The 14,050-nt window shown below is 39.2% G+C and overlaps 1 protein-coding gene across 1 annotated transcript in view; it reads left to right on the top strand.

Moving 5' to 3' along the window:
• NAA16 (N-alpha-acetyltransferase 16, NatA auxiliary subunit) overlaps positions 1–3,272 on the top strand; it is a 64,598-nt gene extending 61,326 nt beyond the window's left edge. The window contains exons 19-20 of the mRNA XM_027720267.2: positions 1,180–1,277; positions 1,503–3,272. Coding sequence (XP_027576068.1) covers positions 1,180–1,277; positions 1,503–1,703 — 299 coding nt within the window. The 3' untranslated portion in view covers positions 1,704–3,272. The remainder of the gene's footprint in view (positions 1–1,179; positions 1,278–1,502) is intronic.
• The last annotated feature ends 10,778 nt before the right edge of the window (positions 3,273–14,050 follow it).

Raw genomic sequence — 14,050 nt, 5'->3', positions numbered from 1 at the left:
GGTTGTCTTTAATTAAAGTTTGAAAATGTGAAAGTCTGGAAGACCTAAACCGTAAGTCTGAGAGCACAAAGACTCTTTTCTTAGCTTAAAATTACTAGAGAAGAAACCTTAAGCAGGATTCTAATCTTTTCAATTTCTGTATCATAGCCTCCCTCACTGTAAGCAAATGTTACTAGGTTAAGATAACTGTTTTGAGCAATGATGGCTCTATATTCAGTCTAGCAATTTTTGAAACCTACAAAAAGCAGTAAGAACTAGGAAACTTTCTTTAATTGGGAAAACTAGTAATTGGGGAAATAAGTTGAGCAAGAAGAAACAAAAGACCCAGAATGTCGGGTACTGGAAACTTTTCCAGTAAAATGATTTCTTCAACTTTTTGCTTTTTGCAGTAGATTATGTAGTGGGGTGAATCTGGATTTTGTATTTGGGCAAAGGAAAAATACATGAAATGCCTGCACATTGACTTAGATGAGATTTTAAATTAAGGCAGCTATGATATGAGGAGCAGAATTTTGCCTAGACCACTTTTGATTAAACTGCTTATGGTCCAAGAAGCTGCATAGTAACATAATGCACTGTTTTACTTTTCACTGATGTAGCCCAGTCCAGGTGAAGCACCAAACTTGCATTACACTTTCCTTGTACTTAAGCTACTTCACTTAACTCTGGGTTAGTAGCCTCCCTTGGCCTTACTTTCTGCCATATGGACATATACTGGTCTGAATCTTTTCTGGACCGTGTTCCACAATTGTTTAGTAACTGTGTTGTTCACTTACTCTCAGTACTTTTGAAAAGAATTCAGAGTGTCTCTGAGAGAACATCTTTTACTTGCTTCTACATTTGTAGGATGGATTTCATTTAACCTGCTGATTTGAAGGGTTTCATCATCAATGTACTCTGTGATACATTTCTTTACTAAAGACCTGTCAGTCAAGTGAGGCATTTCACTTCTGCAGGAGCAGATCTCCTGTGTTACTCAATCTTTATGCTTCTAATAAATTTCAGAATGGCTTTAGGTTTATTAGTTTTCAGTTACAAATAAGGGAGGAAGATATGGTTTATTAAAACTTGTAAGAAGTATAATTCACATTTATTTACAAGTTTTCAGGTTCTGTGTGTCTGTATATGCAGTATGGCATTTAGGAAAGCTAAACATTGTGGTTTTTTTCTTGTGATAAGGTGCAAAGATGATGTATTTCCTGGACAAATCAAGACAAGAAAAAGCAATTGCTGTTGCTACTAGATTGGATAAAAACATGAGAGACAAAAATGTGAAGGTAAAAGATATAAAGTATATAAAGCCCCCCAAAGTGTGGGATCTTAAATAGTGTATACTTTAATGCAGGATAATGTACATGATAAATTAATATTTGAAAGAACAAGGTTTCAGATTTTTCCTGTAACTGTAAGATATGTGAATACCAACAGAGAAACAGAAATGTTCTTTTAGGAATAGGAAAATCGTAAGTCACATTTATTAACTGTTACTTTTGTTTCTTTAGACATTAACAAAGGTTTTCGAGGCACTGCTTGATGGCAGTTTTGGAAGCTGCCATGCTCAATGTGAAGAATATCAAGCAGCATGTCATAAACTGTTTCCTTTTACATCTGCCTTCATGCCTGCCACAAATGAGGACAACAGCAGCATTGCATCTATGAATCATACAGCCATTAACCATGATTTGCTGTCTAATGAAATTTGAAGTAGTGTGTGCAAGCCCGTGTGTGTGTATACCTACATGCACACATGTATACAAAGCTCTGACTCTCATTACATGCTGGCTGGATAAAGATCAGGGTTACTTTTCCAGGTTGTATTTTAATATCTTTAACAGGTATAAAACAAAATATTTGGATAGTTAAATGGAGTATGCTATTAGGGTTTTTTCCTCCCAATGAGAACTGCCAATATTTATGTAAACATTATCTTTAATCATCATTTTTCATGTTTATACTTGTACAGGTTTAAGTCTTTTAATAATTCATCAGCCCTCCCTCACAAAAAATATGGATGTTGAAGAATGCTTTCACTTAAGTGTTGTTACCTATACAGATAAATGTGATCATATCTTGTTAATAAATTATCATTTGAGCGTTTTTAGCAGATTAAGACTGAAGTGCTGCTTGAATTGCCCTCTTTGTCTTTACTGTTCTTTAGGGTTTTTTCTGGGTTGTTTTGGTTGGATTTCTTTTTTAATCTTTGGTCAGTTTGGTTTCTTTTGAAGCACAGTAACAATTAAAGCATTGGGGGGTTGCATGTTTTTGTCAGGTGTGCGTCTTATATGGAACCAGTGTTGACAGATATGAAGATTAAGTTTGTGTAAAAAACAAAACAACTAATAACTAAGGCTTTTTGAAAACTATTCCATCTACCTTGTGTTCCTTAGCTATTGTTTGCTTAAGTTTATGATCATTTAACATTTTAAAGTTTTAATATCCTGAAGCAATTCCCTGAGAAAACATAATGAATTTGATACTGTTGTTTGTCCTTTGTTCCATTTCCCTCTTTTTCCTGTTCCTTCTGGTTTCTGCCCATCCGTTGACACTTAGGTTGGAAAAGCTGCTCCAGTATGAGCAAATGCAGAAGGTACAGTAATGGGAAATATGGTTCTTTTCTACATCATAAAAACTCACTGGTAGTTGTGCTGTATTACCTCCATTAAAAGTCTTAGTTGTCTACTCACGGCCAATACTCTAGTACTTCTCATGCCTAAATACTATTGCTGTAGGTGCTGCAAGGCAAAATAGTATCTGAGAAGTATGTTTTACATTTTAAAACTGTTTAAGGGAGCACAAAGAGGCTGACTACAAATCATAATGAACTTTTTTCTTACTTTGTATTTTGGTGCATTAACTATTATACAACACATCAAAATGGAAGTTTAAATCTAATATACCTATTTAAAGCATAGCATTGCTAGACAAAATGGCTACATATCACATGACAGCTTTACATTCTGTAAGAACTGCTATCAAAACATAACTATACTGTGGCTTGTACAGAAAATCTGTTTTCTGGAAACTGTAATGGAATCATTCAATCTCGGTTTGTTTTTATTTCACTGCAGTGTAAATAATTTCAGTAATATTAACTAGCCCCTCAAAGGCAAATACCAATTCATGAAGAGGGGATTTTATTAAGACAAATAAACTGTTCTAATTAAAATTCTCCTTTGTGTGTCATCTGTTTAGATTAAAAAATTGTTGAATGGAAAATTCACTGTAAAATATTGCCAACATATGTTATGCTGTAATAAATTATTTTGTACACACTTGCCTTTGGTCTGGAATTTTTGCATATTTATGGACACCAAACTTTGGCCCTTCACAGTCATTAGGGTTTTTTTCTGTTGAGTTGCAGCATTCACTGGTTTAATGTTAACCCTGTAAGTAGTTAAGAAAAAAATGTTCAGCACCCTTTAGTGCATTGAGACATGTATCTATAAATAGTAGTGGCTTCAAAGGGAAAGAGAGCAGGTTTATCAAGAAGAAATTCTTTACTATGAGGGTGGTGAGGCACTGGAGCAGGTTGCCCGAATAAATTGTGGATGCCCCATCCCTGAAAGTATTCAAGGCCAAATTGGATGGGGCCCTGAGCAATCTGGTCTAGTGGGAGGTGTTCCTGTCTGTGGCAGGGGGTTGGAACTGGATGATCTCTTAAGGTCCTTTCCAACCCAAACCATTCTGTGATGGTAAAATACTACCCTGAGAAATGGTGGTGTGTTTTTATCTTATGGGTTCACCACTTGCCATATGCTGTGGGACAACTTGCTCAAAGACGTCTCAAGCAGGGAGAGGTAGTTGACCACAACGAAGATTGTTTTGGGTCAGTAGCACCCTAGAAGTGCTTTACCAGCCGCATTCAGTGAAAACATGAAAGTGGTACAGTGTCTTCTGTCTTTTTCTAGTGATATCTCCATTGCTAGATATTTAATCCAGGCCTTCAAAAGAAGGCTGTGGCACTTTTACATAGGACTGCTCCTCAGCCCTCTGCTATCTGTTTAGCTTGACACTTTAAATCAGACTTGAGCAAAAACACCTGGAATATCTTTTCAGCAGTTAATTCCTTGAGAATGTAGATGAACAGTTTTGCTTTCTAGACTAAGAATTGTAGGAACCTTTTTGAGAATTCAGAAAATTGAGTCTCCCATCAGCCAGTGTGTGATTTGGTTTTCTCTTAGAACTGCTGGAGGCATAAGCTGCTGAGTTTTCCTCAGGGCTGTCATTGCAAATGTGATCTTCTCAGGATAATAGATGCTTGGCAATCCCATAGACCATTGCAAAGAGCAAGTAGGGGAAGGATTACAAAATAAAGGAGAAGAACAGATGTCAAGGAAAGGTATTTCTTAAAACTATTCTGTAAAGATTTGGTGCCTGAGTAGTTTGGTTAGTTTTGGGTTTTTGTTTGGGTTGGGTTTGGTTTTTGTTGGTTTGGGGTTTTCAAAAGGATAGAAGATTTTGGGTTATCAAGGAGATCTTACCAGTTTGCTGAGAGGTAAATCTGGCTTATATGGAAATTTTAAATAGATCAATAAGAAACGTTTTTAATCGATATGTCCCTAAAATTTGTATCTGTTTTTATCCATACCATATTCAAATGCTTTACAGTCTTGTGATGCATTCTCACAGCTTCCTCCAAACTTTGTCTGTGTTGCAGATGAGCATGGTGTGCTGTGTGCCCTAACAACCTGCTGGTACCTCAAGGTGTCCAGGCAGAAGGAAAATATGCAAATGCAGCGCAAGGCTGCTGGCAGAGTGCAGGACCTTGTTTATCTCAACATGTGTGGCAGCATTAGATCGTTCAGAGTAAAAAGCTAAATCAATTTGCTGAACTGACAGAAATGTTTATCTTTTGACTGGTCTAATTTCTATTTGTTAATGAATTCATCAGGCCAGAAGTAGTGCAGGGGAAGCAGTGGCAGGAGCGATCCGAGGCAGCCCAACTCCTCTTCCATTGCAGTGCAAGCATGGGGTTGGGTAGTGTATGTGCTGCTGCTTGGGACTCTGTGCCTGCAGATGGAACCAGGAGCTGTCGTGCTTGTGACTTATCCACACTCACTAGCAGGGTGTCAAAAATGCTGCACCTCTGGTGCAAGAAGCACCTGTATGGCTCGGCATTTCAGTCAGGGTCCTCTGTGGCTGTGCTGTTCCTCAAGGTCTGTGAAACCATGTTAGAAAGAGCTGAAAAAGACAGTAGTAGCAGTGCTTCCTAAGTAACTAATGCCACTGGGATGTGTATAGAACAACAAGGCAGGGGCACAGTTTTGACTTGATCTTGGGTTTGCTGACATCCCCATTCTACAACCTTTGCACTCATATAGCACCTATATGATTGTGTTAGGTATTCTGCTATATTTTCCCTCTATATAGGTTAAATAGGCTACATTTGTTCTTTACCAGTCTTAGCAACATCTTTAAAATGCCTTACATAGTCTGGATGTGAAACTATAGATGCATTAATTTTGATCGCTATTAGTTACAGTAGATTTATTTACTTACCTATCTCATATTGTGGATATTTGAAAACCAGTTTTTTTGGGCTAGTTTGTTATGGATTTTTTAAAATCCCTATCGCTAATCCCTGCACAAACCAAATAATTGTGTTAACAGCATAAACTTCAAGGGAACCCATTGACCCATCATCTAGTGTCACATAAGGTCCTGCAGTGCTACTGCCATCTCACACCAATCTCCCATCTCTTTCCTTCTCTTGTTCCTACAGCCTGACAGGCAGGTGTACCCCAGGGCTGACAAAATTCTCATCATAGGGAATAAGCTTGTTCCAAAACCAAGGCCTTAATGGAAAAGCCTGATACAAGTATGATAACAAAAGTTTAGTCCAGAATTATCACTTAAGGCAAAAGGGGCAGCTTCTCACATCTCTTCAGCTCTAGTATCTAGAGAGAGGTCAAGTGTTAAATGTGACTCAAAATATTCAAGCATAATCGTGCTGTCGTGTGAATGCACTCGCCACTTACTGTTTTAACAGCAACATTATACATGCTTTTGGCATCTGGTTTTCCACAACTTAACTGCAGCTGTTAATGAAAAGTTCGTGGATTTTCCACTAGAGGGAAGCCTGCATCAAGAATATTTTCACAGTAACAGAAGGCTGAAGATTTGTATATTTTCAGATGTTTTCTCATTTTGCTGTAAGAGCATAGGAAAATGCTTATCTTCATTTTTCCTTTTCAGGCAGTGCAGAGAGGTCACTGGTGTTCTGTATGAGCTTAAATGTCTGAATTAGACCTGTATTTGTATAACCCAGCTGTCTGTAGGCATTGACGTGAGGATCTCAAGTTGAAAGCGCTGTTGGTTGGGCTTATACCATCTGAGAGCAGAGACACTGGGAAAAGATATCTGAGCCCACAAATGATCAGATTGGCCTTTTGGGAGATGCCATGTCCTATGCAAAAAGTGTCATTAAACCAGTTCCTACCTTCAGGCTGTTAAGAGAGGCAGAATGTTATCAGCCCTGAAGATTAGCCTTCGCTCCAGTGAATTTATCATGAACTCAATATGTAGTTCTGTTCCCCACTTGGACTTTGCTGCTTAAACATATTTCAAGTCTAGACAAAGTATTTGAGAATGTGCTGGCAACACTTAAGAGGAGGTTCAGGTTTTGAGAGGTTCCTAAATGTATTTTAGGTATGAAGTAAGGTGGGAAAAGGAAATATGGTTATTTCTAGGACTAATTTCATATGATAAATGGTCAAATTTAAAGCAAACCAGGAAGCTAGGATCAGAGCAGGAGCTGTCTTCCTGTTCCCCATACAGTGCTTAGCACAGAGCACTCCTAGTTTGAGACAAGGATTTATTCCACAAGTAATAAAACTGTCATAAAGCCTTTCTGTAAATGTGAGCAAACTCTACATGTGTGAGGCCTGGCTGTGTAAATAGTAATGCAAAAGATATCCAGGAATCCTCAATAAGCATCAGCCACCAAAGGGATCTGTTAAGTGTCACTGGAGATGTTCGATCAATTTTAGGTGATCCGTGCATTCGATTGTATTTAAAATGAGCTCTGAGAGTTCCTGAAGTTGGGAGAACTTTTATTTCTATTAATTACATGTTCCCTGCATGTCTAAATGTCTGTCCAGGGGAATTCAAACCAGTGGGCTGAAGCAGTTAGATTTGTCATATATAGATTTACTTGGGATCCATAAGAGAGACCATGATTCATTTGCTCAGGGGTTAGGGCACTAATCCAGGTGGTGAGCCATGTATTGGTGGTTAACTCGTGCACTGCAGAGCATCCATGTGTGAAGTAGTATGTAAATGTCAGCAGATACCTTGCTGTCCCTGCACTGCTCGGGACCAGGGCACTCAGCTGTGTTATTTGTGAACACTGAAGTATCCATAAGGTGATTCTCCAGGGGACATAGACAATGGAAGACAAACAGACCTGTAGTTACATCAACACGTGTCAATCTTCTCTTTGGGAGCTGTAACCTTCACCGAAGACTTTCTGTTTTAGCAAGCAAGGAATTCTTAAAAATCAGAAGGCTGGACAGCTCTGCTGTCAGGGAACCTCTATATATAATGCAAAGCTGTGGCCACCTCTGGGTGCCAGACATCTAAAAATAGTTATTGCAGTGCCAAGACCTCCAAGGCTGATTTTGCTTCTAATGTGTCACCTAGACTATAGCACATTGTGCTGAAAGATGTATATCCATGTGATCCATGTGATGTATATCTGAGTGATCTGACAGTGTGTTGCTAAAACCTTTTTGTCTTCTCCCCACTATACTTCTTCAGGCTCTGGCACTTGCTGCTTGTTTGTGTGAACAGATTCAAGTCAACAGCTTAGCATGAACCTAATATGGCAAATTTAGGTTGGTTGCCTACCAAGTAGAGATAGATAGACAATGAAAAGGCAGCAGTGTCTGATCAAATATTTGTGGAACAGTCCATACATAGGTGTATCAGTCTATGAAAATTTTGTTCATAGCCTTCTATTTAAGGAAGGTACAAATTCCTCTGAGTTACCTCCCAGCATAGGAAGTATGTTTTTTCTAGAAGAAATTTTTATCCTTCTGGGTTTGCTATGACCATGCCTGGCTCTTCCTAACATGTTTCACAGACAATCTCACAATATTGGCTCTCTCTGAGGAGCTGGGATGTGGGGGTGTGGGAACTAACAGCAACAAAAAACTGATCAGAAGAAAGTTGCCTCTGCATTTTGCTCTATTATTAGATACTCTCTCATGAGCTTTGACCATCTTGACAGAAGCTCTGGCCTTCCTGAGGAGCGAGGACCACAGTGGCAAGTGGCCGTGCTGGTCTGCCCAGGTACGTGGCCTACCATGACACAAATTGGCTGAAGAGGTTCTACAGAAAACATACTATTTCTTTCTCTGGTGATCATCTCTTTTCCTCTGTTGTCTCCTCCTACTTGCTGAGGGCTTGTAGTCTTGCTTTAATAACATGAAACTCACATCTGGGTCAAGCACCAAGCCTGGAACCATGCTGTGTAAGCGTTGAGTAGGTGTGTGCTCCTTGAAGTGTGCTTTCAAGAAGACTCATGGCCTAAGTAACCCTGGATACAGTGGCAAAATGCCCGTGCTTTTCAATGCCATGGCAGGATAAACCTCAATGTGCAGAGCTGTGTTTTTAAGTCTCTACTGTGGCAAAACCTGCCATCCTCTTGTGTAAATGCTCTGACTCTGGTTTTGTATGCAAATCCTCTGTTGTAGACATACAATTAGTAAATCAGTGCTGGGCAGTATGGAGTGGGCAATTCTGAAAGCCTATTATTTATGAAAGAAGAGTTGGAAATAGAAAATGAGCATGTGGAAGAAGTTGCTGTCACAGATCCTCCCTCTGGCTGGGAGAATTAGATCATGGTTTACTTTACTTCCATTTGTGATGAAGGCAGGATGCTGCTATGACTTGTCACAAAAATTATTTGAGGCTGAGAAAAACGGAAAAAAAACACAGGGCTTTTAAAAATTATTCCTAAATTGAAATGCAGTTTCCTCAGTCAGAGGAAAGAACTGAATGCTGCATGTGGTCACTGGCTGTAACACTGATTCTTTTCTTCCCATCTACACAACTCCCGTGCACCCGTAATAGGAGAGGCTCCAGTGGATTAAAGCATAGTTATTTCCCGACCATAAATATGCAAATCCCCATCCCTTAAAGGAGGGTGATTTACTGGCTAACCAAAGCTCGAGGATTATTGCTTTGTTCCACATTTGTGTGGTGGCTGACTCAATGGGGTCCTGGTCCATGACTGGCACTACTGCAACACAAATAATTGAAGAGCTCCACGTCTGTTCTAACGTATGCAACCGCGTGCCTTCAGCAAACAAGTGATCTTGGCTTCTCCCTTGCCTCCTAGTACCTTAAAGCCAACAGAGCATGGGAGGGAGAGTACAGCTTGATTTTTTTCAGCCTGCTTTTGCAGCTTGCTTCAGTGGGATGGATAGGAACAACATCCTACACCCTCTGCCATTCCTGACATCCCCTGTTCTTGTGGCTGTACTGGTCTGAGTTTCCTTGAGATTGGTGCAAAACAAGAGAAAGATGCTTCTGGACCATGGAAAAACCAAAACATTGGTTTAGTCACACAAGGGCAAGTAAAACAGACAAAATGAAAACCCATGTACATTTTTAAAAACAAACAAAAAACCTTCCACAAAACCCAGAGGATATTCAATTTTCCCAGGAAAATCTAATTAGAATTCTTCTTGGGCAAGGAATGTTTTTCTTTCTTTAGATATAGTTAGTATCTTTTTGGCCAGGTATTTTGGTCATGCGTATATTTTGTTATCACTGTAGTTATTAATTATATCTATTTAGAATCTATACTTCCTGGCCAGATTTAAGGCTTTGGAAACACACAATCCCCCAACAGTGTTGGATATGAAGTACAAGATGACTCAGCCAAACAGGCTCTATGTCTGTGAGTGTGTGAAATATGATAATAGAAACAGTACAAAATGTGTAATTTTTAACCACAGCAAATAGCATTAATGTGAAATACATCTGCTGGAAAATGTCACTGCCTATTATTTTACTTATGAAGAAGATGAATTAGGAGAGATGTCTCATTATTTTAATACATAAGAGCTCCCTTATATGTTTCACTTGACAAGGCTTTAAATTTGTTTCCCATGTGGTTTGTGTGTCATATTTTTCATGAAATACAAGCCTCTCAAGTCTTAGATTCCCATTTTTTTCTTGTAGGTAACCACCCATTGTTCAGTCAACATTCCTTCTCCTCTGGACAAAATTACCTTCTTTTTTTTTTTTTTTTGAAGTAGCACCGTATCCAGCTATCTTCATTTATCAACAATTCAGAGCCAAAGTAGGTGGAAAACAACAACTGTTTTTCATTTTCATTTGAAATAGTACAAATTTCTTGATGCAGTTGTAGTTGTTAAATGTTTTGAAGCAAAACTGGTTGAAAAGTAAAGAAGTCAGCTTCTCCAGTTCATGATCCAGCACATTAACACACATCACCCCTGTTATGATGACAGCAGCATCAGGTAGAGGTAGAAACAGTGGTTTGCCCTCAGCTATAGCCCACAGCCTAACAGAGAAAATAAAGTTCTTACATTGTATTCATATGAATACTTTCTTTTTTTTTAAAGTTGTGTCATATTATCCTTAAAAACTGATATTTACTGCTACTGGACTCTTTTGGATGACTGCTGCTGAGGGAGGACTTAATAGAAGAACAAACTCTTTCCTTCATTCAGTCTTGTGCAGAGTCCCATATGCCCATACAAAGGATACATGCACAGCCTTGTTTTACTGGAAACAGAGTCAAAATAGAGGCAATTTCTTCACCTCCAGTTGCCACACAGCATTCCAAACGCCAGGCCCTCTCCCCCACCTGGCTTACTGCCATGGTCCCTTTGCTTACATTTCTCTTGCTGTCTTTTTTACCACTTCTCTCTGCTTGTTCTCTGGTTGCTCCTTTGCACTGCAGGGGAAAAAGTACCAGGCAACATCCATCTCCTTGCATTAAGATCCAGAAACACTAGTAGAGCTTTCAAGCAGTGTTTTGGTTGGTTTCTCCTATCTCTGAAGTGATCTCACACTGAAAAGGAGCTTCTTAGCCTCTTTCCATTGCCACTGTTGTATTATCCACTGCCTATATACTTTGCAGTCAGTGCATGTTTTATGGAGTTGGATTTTGAGGATTTTCTGAGGGACATGAACTTTTGCTGTGATTTTTAGCGAACTCAAGATGGAAGGTTCCCCCAAACCTGGCTGTAATATATGTTACAGCCCAGTAACTCGTGTGTTAATTCTATAACACACTCCATTCAATTTGCTTTGCTTCTACAAATTCTATTTTCATGATGTAGCCAATGTTTTGCAGTAGCTAAACAAACATAGACATCATTGGAAAAACCTGGTGAGCAGTGAGGAAAAGAGGAAAAGGCCTTGTCATGCAGCTTGATATCAAAAATGTTTCTGCAAATGTGACCAGGATTTAGGTTGTCAGCAGTTGTCTCTTTTGACCCAAACAACTAAAATTTAGCTCTAATTTACACTAGTGTGAAGAAAAAATTAAGCTGATACCAAGAACATTCGGGAGTACTTTCCTAAGTATATAAGAAAAACAATTCATGTTTTCAGTTCCTAGCCTTTGACTGGGACCTGCATGTCTCCTGTAGAGTAAGGATACATTTGGGATGGTCTTCCATTTCAGTTTCACTTCCATTCTTCAGTTTCTGCTGAATGAGAAGTCAGCTCATGCACAAGAAAAATGCTTAGAAATTGAAAACAACAGAAGTCAGCTGGAAGCAATACCAGACCTGCATCAAAATTACTATGGACCCAAGTTGAATTGGTAGTATGAACGTATTTTTCATTAAGTGACACTATTCCTTCCATCTTCTCTGAAAAGGCACCGAACAGTTATTTTGAAACTTCTTTATCTCCTATTTACTCACAGCCATCCCTCTCCTTACCTGAACTTCTCTCTCTTTCCCATGTAATGCTCAGCCAAAGTCCCTTGACTCAGAACTTTCAAATTCTTGAGTAGTTTTTCATATCTTTTTGCTGTGGACAGAAGCTCATACTCAACTCACCATTCCAGAAATGTCAGTATAGGTTATGATTACACTTCATCAGTTTCAGGGACTTTTAATCTAGCTGCAACAATAGTAATTGAAACTAAACTGCCATAAACATGTTTCAGAACCAACAACTTATTTAAACACATCCATTCAAAAATCCAAGAGCTTCTGCCTCTAGTTACTGAAAGACAGAGGAAGAGAAAACTGTATGGGCTACATTGTGTTCACACTTAGGAGGTTAATTTGAGAAGCAGAAAATTTAGAAGAGTAGTGAATTCAGGCTTTGGCAGAATTCAGCAGGAATATGTATGTTTTGCTCATAAAGCTACAGCTGTGAGTGGCAGTGAGCGGGTCCATGAGTTTGCATTAGAGGGAGAGAGAAAACCAAAAGGAAGTGCATCAGTTTGTAGTAACTTCAAGTTTCAGTTTAAGGTCTACGGAACAGGTTGGGAGAAGAGGAAGGAAAATCCTATGAAAGATCTCTGGCAAAAGTTTTTGGTTTTTTACTTTGGCAGTTTTTCAAGAGTGATTATATTGCTGTGAGTCACTCACTCTTCCCACTGGTGTTGTGGATTGAGCTACAGGACAGCTGGGCTAAATACAAGGCTGTAGCTAATACATAGCTAGCTACAGGCTTATATTTAGCCCAGCTGTCAGCAAATGAAGCAGAACACCTTGGATGGTAGTTAGGTAGCCTACGTAAAATGCATGGCTCATCTCAGCCAAGTTTTAATTAGACAGCTCTCCTCATTACAGAACGAGTTTAGCAATTCACTCACATAGGCAATTCCACTTGCAGCGTGAAGGATAAAATAGGCTGGAGTGTTAACCACTGTCTCCCTTCAAACAAGCATCCCGAGGGCAGGGTTCTGATGTGCTGAACAGGAAGACAAGTTATACTGATGATGTTTGGTCTATTCCTGCTCTGTGGCCCAAGGAGTTGGGTTTCTCTGTGTGTCAGTCTGGTTGACACCTGTGCTTTTTCATCCTCTGGCAGTTTTCATTTTTCTCTTTCACAGATGTCCAAATTTTTGGTTCCCTTGCTTTCCTTCAGCTAAAAGTTTGGTGATGATGGGCTGTTTGTCATTCCCAGGTTTTAGATTTAGTATCTACCCTAACAACTTGGTATTGATACTTTTGTAAAGAATTATTATTTTCACAGACTAATAAATACTAAAAGACTTGTGGAAATTATATATTCAAAACTCCAGGCTGCTTCCATGGGCAGAGATCTAGCGCTCTGGCTTTTATCTAGTACCAATACCAGTGAGAAGACAGGTTTAGGTTCCACAAAACATCTTTTACCTGTGGGAACATGGTGCTTACTCAACAGGAATGATATTTTGGGGTATTCTTGCTCTTTGAAGTGGTGAAAATAAATTATTCATTAGACAAAAACTTTTCAGCCATTTTGGACTTGCAGATTCCCCCTTCTGCAGTTCCAGTTTTTGTGTAAGTGCATATAGTGCTGCATATATACTGTGAATTTTAACCTGCTTCCAGTAAATTTCTCTTCCTGTTTTTATTTCCTGTCTTACGTGAATGCCTCAGAAGTTGTTCATGGATCTGTAAGCATCTCTGGGTCATGGTTTGAAAACCACTAGATTAGTCAATCTGCAGCACCAATGCCTCTGTAAACCCCTCCTAGGATTCTGTTTGGTGTCCCAATTTACTCCATGTTTCATTTAGAAAACTAGTACCTTGTAAGCCTTGCAATTTGGTTATATGAGAGCGTCTGTTTTAAAAGTCTTTCCCTGAAGCATACTTACAGGCAGGATTTGTTGGTTTAAACAGCTGTGTGGCTTACAAGTTTGTGAGGTTAAAAATGCAGTAGGAAACCGCTGTAAACATTGTGTCACCAGCTGGGGAGGATCTGGAGGCACTGCGTTGAATGGTCAAGAAGAAATTCACTTTAGATACAGCTTGGACAGCGTCCTAGAAAATGGGAGGGATTCAGTAGCTGAGGTTTACATTATAAGTTGTGTTGGATGTTTCTCCCAGTAAACATGAGC

Source organism: Pipra filicauda, unplaced genomic scaffold (genome assembly GCF_003945595.2).
Source record: "Pipra filicauda isolate LSUMZ 115617 unplaced genomic scaffold, ASM394559v2 scaffold28_size6257848_pilon, whole genome shotgun sequence".
NCBI classification, from domain to species: domain Eukaryota; kingdom Metazoa; phylum Chordata; class Aves; order Passeriformes; family Pipridae; genus Pipra; species Pipra filicauda.
This window is presented reverse-complemented; position numbering and strand designations above follow the sequence as displayed.